Below are 7,229 nucleotides of genomic sequence, written 5' to 3'. Positions count from 1 at the left end.
ATCGCAATACGACCTCCTCTCGGTGATAAAATATTTACGTGATTGGGAACGTATACCGACATTGGTGAAATTGTAGTTACAAATGCCGTTACTACCTTCCTCAATACATACGCTATAAAAGTAGTTCAGTACTTCTATGAAATTCAAGGGTCTGAGAGTAAACAGATCGATACCATTCATTTAGTATAATTATGCAATAAATGTGAACATTTGATTTGTAAGTGAAAAAGTTTGCAGGGATTGTAAGTTCTTGTAAAGAACTTTGTCTACGCGTCGTACTACTTTACGAGGTAAATATTTATCACGTGACCAAGACCAAGAACACAGTGTTCCGGTTCAGCGCCACTTATCCCCATGCATGCACCTTAAAAGTTGTTCAATACTTTCAATGAATTGAAAGATATGAGAGTAAGCAGATCGATGCAATTCATTATGGATATGCAACATATATAAACACTAATTAATTTCTAAATAAAAAATGTGGTTTTAATCGGATATACTTGTAAATTTTATAAATATATTGATTTTTGTCTACGCGTTGAACTACTTTGAATACGCGGTAAATATTTGTCATGTGACCAAGGCGAATGGCACACTGAAAACTATATTAATCCGTTAAAATATATGTCGTCGGAAGCACCAATCTTTATAACGTCAAAATCATGGATATAGATTTTTATAAAGTATCTGCAAAAATAAAGTCGTCCCTCATGATCAAAAATGCCATTAGGGTCCTTCCAAATGCATTGCAATCTGCACATACTTTGTTTGTATGCTGGACAATGGTTATGTGAAGTTACAGTAAGATATAAGCAATAGTAACAAAGATATGACGGAAAAGCAAGGTTGCCGGAAAACTTTAAAATTAAAAATAACCCAAGTATAACACCTTGGTGACCTTGACCTTATGTATAATGGGCCCAGCCCCTGCCCATACTTCGATGCTGGACAATGTTTATGTGAAGTTACAGTAAGATATAAGTAATAGTAACAAAATTATGACAGAAGAACATCTTGGTGACCTTGACCTTGGGTATAATGGGCCCAGCACCTGCTGTTTTAAAAAGCTGTTTATAAATGTCACTATTTTCTTGATCTATTTATCCATAAATGTATAACTTTAAATACGTAGAGAGACCACCTGGGAACACTTTTTTATTTCACAAGGGTGGTCTTTACAGACTTATTTTAGCTAATTTAAAATAAAGTGACAATTAAAACTGAATTATGTTCGGAAGGCAATGAGGATTTGAAATTGTAATTCATTATTTGCGTATTGCAACGTCTGCTACTAGGGTAGTCAGTCTAGCAAGTAACATTTTCATGTATTTTTAAATTATAACTATTAAATGTTGATTATTACAATTTAATCGTTTCTCATGGCATTTACATGTTGGCAATATTGTTCTCATAATTTTGGCTGATTACTCATTTTCACAAATGACTTTACAATGATAAAGGAAGATAACATTTCAAGCATTTATAAAAATCAGTCTAGGTAGTAGTTGTTGCATTTCTGATAAATTCATGTTTGTTTATGTTGTTCATATGCAAGTGACTTTTTCATGGCTATTTATACAGTTGTGCGTCAGACCTCGCACTTTCTTATACCTACAAGTAAATTTCATCCTTTCCCGTCATGCTTCATTGTTTTCAGTAGCTTTCATCGTAAATGATTGTTAGTTTTCGTTACTTTCGGGCTACGTGAATTGTCAAACATTGTGTATCATTTTCCGGTCGCTTTCGAACAACGACTCGCGGATTGTAACGTTGTCGTCTCGCAAGCCCTGTTTAAAATGTGTCAGTGGCTCATTCTGAGTTGAACTCGCTTCAGTTCAGTTGTAATCCTGTTTCACTAGAGAGCAGCCGCTTGCTGAAACCGCTCTTGATAGCTTTCTTTAGAATCAGGTACAGATATCAGTAATTTCGATCACAAATTCTAGGAGCTTTGATTATCTTTTTATTGCTGTCAAAGGTAGATAAATACTTTTTTTAAGACTGAGCTCGGACATTTTTACTCTTTCTCCTTTACTTACCTATTCATATAAATTTATGGAGTTTTCTAAACTTGTTTAAACTTTAAGGTTGAGTCCATTTCCTACTCGTTGAATACGTCACAGTAAGTCGCTTGCTACCGTTAGGGACCACAGGATTCTCGTCACCAGAGGACTAGAACAATGCCCGACGTCGCCAGAAAGTCTAAGGTCGGAGTTTGATCAACCTAAGAACGAAATATTTAAGTTATCAGATATTCTCAACCTCGGACATTTCTAAATTAGCCTTACCCACCCCACCCTCTAGTTCAACACAGTATCTAAACCTATTGCATGTAAGCGGAGATACAATATCTAGAGATTTATGATGACAACGATATCTTATTCAGTGTAAATTATTTTTACAGAGCCCAGAGATAGACAAGGAAGTTAAATTAAAATTAGAATACATTTCACACTCGGATAATATGTACGGATAATGAAAATGATAGAAGTTAAGATGACCTGATCCAAAACAGTAAGTTGATGTTATTGAGTTTAGTAACACATATTTTCTGAGGTTATTTTTTAGCAGTGAGAGTATACAAATGATTATCTGGACAATGAAAGACCTATAAACCTTTGTCATGTGATATCATAGTGCTATAAATAAACGTCGGACTTCAATATTTTACGATTTTGACATTTCATATAGTCCGACGTTTTATCGAAAGTATGAATTTCCCGGTAGAGCTTTCCGCAAAAGTTATTGCGGAAGGTTTTACAAGTTCACGGTAGAAGTGGCTTGAAAGCGATAGCTAAATACCAACAACGGACAAAGAAACATAATTTACACATCCATTGAACATACTGTCTTACTGAAGATATTGAAGATCAGTCCGCACTTTGAAAATGAAATTTACATCCATTCATTTTCACAACACAACACGAAACTGTCAAATCTTCTTTATTATAAAGAATAATTCTAGACGAAAAAATATTCTCACGGTCGGATTTAAAAAAAAATACGGCCCGTTACTAACGTATTGTCTACGTAGTATGCATATGTTTATAATCGATGGGTGTAATCAGCATTTATTGGTTGTCATTTTATTAAAAGTTACTTAAATTAGTTGTAAAGTCATATCAAAGCAGTTTAAAAGGCTAGACCACATGCGTTCGGCGGTACCCATGCGTTAAATAATGGCCGCAGATTTTCTACAAGTGTCGTAGGCTAAACGTATTTGTTTTCGTCTAAGCATGTATAATTGATTCTATATATTTAGTCGGTGTTGTATTGTTCATGATATTTCAATAAATTACGCTAAAAGATTCTGTGAAATGCGTCGGGGAAATGATTGGTGGTGCAGTTTTAGTTACGGTAAACCAATGTTTCATGTATTTGAGAGTTTTTCTACATTACACTTCAATAAAATAAAATCGTAATCTGTGCTATGCAAATGGTTGACATTCGATTAAACTTGACACAGGGACATGTTGAACGTCCAAATATTAAAAGGCGCTATTGAACTAGTGATATCAAGAAATGAAAGTTGATAAATACCGCCTGATCTTAAGGCAGTATTTGTTGACTTTATTAATTTAAAAATAAATGTTAAGTATTTGTTTTGTAATTTGTAATTCAGGTCACGTATTTGATTAAAGTTAAATTAAAATATAAATCACACTATCGGATATATTCAGAGACCTGTTACAACTTGTATTAATTTTGTCATAAATGTATGATATTGCTATAAATAAGTTGTTATCTGATACACAATTTTTAACCAGGTCAAGTTAACGTTTATCATATTATCATTTTATTTTCAGTTCAAATACTGAACTTCCGTACAAAAATGGAAGTATCTGGTCGTAGGACACATGGTGCGTCAGGACGGCAACCATTTGCCGAAGAAGGGGAACTATTCTGTCAGCCGTGTAGCGGTGATGGTGATTGGGTGGTTGCCATGGGATACTGTCAGAACTGTAATGAATACTTCTGTGCTGCATGTCTAAGAGTTCATCGGAAACAATCCATGAGCCGAAATCATGTTATCTTAGAAGGCAAAAGTATGCCGAAATCTCTGGTACCGGAAATAGACGTAGAACTTTGCTCCGAGTTATGTGAAAAGCATACCCATGAAATAGTTAAATTCTACTGCTCCTCTCATGATACAATAGCATGCGGTGATTGTATGGTCTTAGAACATAAAGCTTGTAAAGTAGAACGAATCCAAGACATCTCATGTAACTACTTCAACGGCCGAGAGCACACAAAACTGCTTGAAACAGTGGGAGAATTCCTTCAAAATCTGAAAGATTTAGGGGCTTGCATACAATTAGCAGAGGAAGATATGAACGCAACATATTCCAAGGCTATGGCTGACATAAAAACATTTAGGAAAGAAGTAAATATTTATCTAGATGAAGCTGAAGCGGAGATTATGGCTGAAGTGAAGAACTGGAAAAAGAAAAATGGAAAGACATTTTCAGAATTGAACAATAATAAAATATCAATACAAAATGAAATCAAAGAATTAAAAGAAAAACTAAAGCTTCAATCCAAAAAGGCGAACGCACTTTTTATGGCAGCCAAACAAATGAAAAAGAGGATGACTGGGATTGATACCAGCATTACGCAAATGTTCCAAAAAGGCCAGACTCAATCATTTACGTTTGAACCGTCTTCTGAAATAAAACAAATTGTTTCTTCGAAGGTTCCGCTTGGGAAGCTGACAGAACAAATCTTACAGAGAAACCCCCATAATAAATTTAATTTAGATGATATGGAGCCTCAGTTTGATGGGGAGATAAATATTAAGACATATGAAGATAAAGCGGACTGTAACATTATAGCATCTGCTCTTATTTCACCAAGTCAGATAGTACTTGCAGACTATCAAAACAAATGTTTGAAAATGGTTGATATTGAACAGAGGAAACTATCCATAGGACATGAACTGTGTAGTAAACCAGTTGATGTGGCTGTTGTATCCAGGAACCTTATAGCAGTTACGCTTCCAGATAAACAGAAAATACAGTTTCTGACTATCACTCAGGAAAACACACTTACTGAAAGTCATGTTATTAATGTGAATGGCAACGTTCGAAAAATTGCTTATCAAAATGATAAACTAATCATTGGGTATATTGACAAAATTGAAATTCTGAAAATGAATGGGAATGTTGTGAAAACATTACCTTCAACATGTTTATCATGGATAGCGGGTATAGCATTTTCTCATGATTCATTGACATTCTATGTCTCTGACGATTCTGGAAAAGAATCTTCAGTTTATAAATTCGACTTTGATGGCAATGTACTAGCAACATACAATGATAAGACACTGCAAAAGGTTAGAGGACTCACAGTGACACCAGATGGTACAATGCTTGTATGTAACTCGACTAGAAATTGTAGCATTCACATGATTTCACCAGCATGCAAGAAAATCAAGGAACTTCTACAGCAGAATGAACATGTTCAATACCCGTATTCTGTTTCATACTGCTGGCAAACAAACAAACTATTTCTGAACACAAAGCAATAGTTGACTCTAAACTGAACAGTATGTTGCAAATTTATCAGATGATGTAAATGTTAAACTAATAAAAAAGGGTCCTCATTATATTTGATGACAAACTCCCTGCTGAATTCCACTATTAAGATAACAGTCAAGTATGTGCTAAAATCAAGTTTGTATTTAGACCACCTGTCTCTAAAGACAATAATATGTTTCATTTCCTATTTCTATTTGTGAATGAAAATATCTGCAAATAAAAAACAAAGTATTTTGCCAACCTCCCCTCACCCTCTCCCTCTCCTCCCAACAGTGGTCTTTATATGCAGTTTTGACTGTTTGAATATTGGTATCACTGTGTATTTTGCCAGTATTTTATTTTTACATATTCTGTGTATATTGAGTCTTATCTGAAGTTTTGCTTCAATTTGTACTACACTGTATAGTCATTGTATTGTATCAATAAATCGTGTAAACATTCCTGCTTTTATTCAATGCATTTTATTATATATTTTTCCAGCGTTAATATAATATTATTTTCTTACAGACATTGTTTACAGAGTGATTGCATGTTCTGGTGTGCTGTCTTAAACGAAACATTGAAAGTAAATCATTTCTAGATTTCTAGACTAACAAGAAATGCACGTTTTGCAAATAACCTCCTTCTGGTTAATATATGTACTAACTTTGAAGTCGTACAAAGATTTAAGATCTGCAATAGAAAAAGTGAGCTAGAATTTCCGATGCTGCGTAGAGAAATGGGGACATCATTTTTTTGAGAAAAATGCCTAGAAAAAATGTGAAATCATCCTGAAAGATTTATGCTAGAACTATATATAGATCTTGTTACAATTTGAAGAAGATACATATTTTATTTATCAATATTATTGGGAAGTTTTACCTGAAATTGTAATTAAAAAGCGAAAATACATCATAAAAGATCAAGATCAAAGTTTTTGGTCCATATCATATATGATATTCATGATAATAAGAATACATTCCTTTTAAAAAAGTCCCTCTGCCGGTGTCTAAATGTATTTCTTTTTTTAAAATCGCATTAAAACTATATTAAATTCTAAGCGAAACGTTGAGCAATAAGAGCAACATAAAGCTACTTGTTGCTTTGTCACTAGAAGTGACTTCATCCCTGAATTAAATTGATGTTTTAGACTCCGTGTTATCTTATTGTATCGTGTGTATCCTATCTTTTGCACGCAATGTAATCTTAATGTATCGTGTTTATCCTATCTATTGCACGCACATTGCGTGTTTAAGGTAATGGATCCGTAATGACAACCGGAAATTTCCGTTTTATTACGGTTTCTCCTGATACGACTTCGGCATTCTCCGGTTTTAACGGAAAGCCGTGTACTCACTGAGCTATATACATGTCTGAGAGTGAGTGTGTAGTCGTACGAAAATGACCATGACTTTTAAACAACTACTGTGTTAACAGAAGTATTGGATTAGGGTTTATAACAAAACATTGACAGACAAAACATCGACAATTCCAGGTTTTCTCCTGATACGACTTCGGCATTGTCCGGTTTTAACGGAAAGCCGTGTATTCATTGAGCTATATGTCCGAGAGAGAGAGTGTGTAGTCGTACGGAAATGATCATGACTTTTAAACAACTACTTGTACTGTGTTAACAGATGTATTGGACTAGAGTTTAAAACAAAACATCGACAGACAAAACATCGCCACGGCATTTCATCGACATGATGGAACATC

The 7,229-nt window shown here is 34.4% G+C and overlaps 1 protein-coding gene across 1 annotated transcript; it reads left to right on the top strand.

The window, feature by feature from the left end:
• Positions 1-2,415: 2,415 nt before the first annotated feature.
• LOC123560946 (uncharacterized) lies at positions 2,416-5,974 on the top strand. Its single transcript, XM_053543906.1, has 2 exons — positions 2,416-2,511; positions 3,804-5,974. The coding sequence occupies exon 2, from the start codon at positions 3,830-3,832 to the stop codon at positions 5,522-5,524; it is 1,695 nt and encodes a 564-aa protein (XP_053399881.1). The 5' UTR covers positions 2,416-2,511; positions 3,804-3,829; the 3' UTR covers positions 5,525-5,974.
• Positions 5,975-7,229: the final 1,255 nt, after the last annotated feature.

Source organism: Mercenaria mercenaria, chromosome 5 (assembly GCF_021730395.1).
Source record: "Mercenaria mercenaria strain notata chromosome 5, MADL_Memer_1, whole genome shotgun sequence".
In the NCBI taxonomy this organism is placed as follows: Eukaryota; Metazoa; Mollusca; class Bivalvia; order Venerida; family Veneridae; genus Mercenaria; species Mercenaria mercenaria.
Note: the sequence above shows the minus strand (reverse complement) of the source record. Positions and strands in the feature narration are given on the sequence as shown.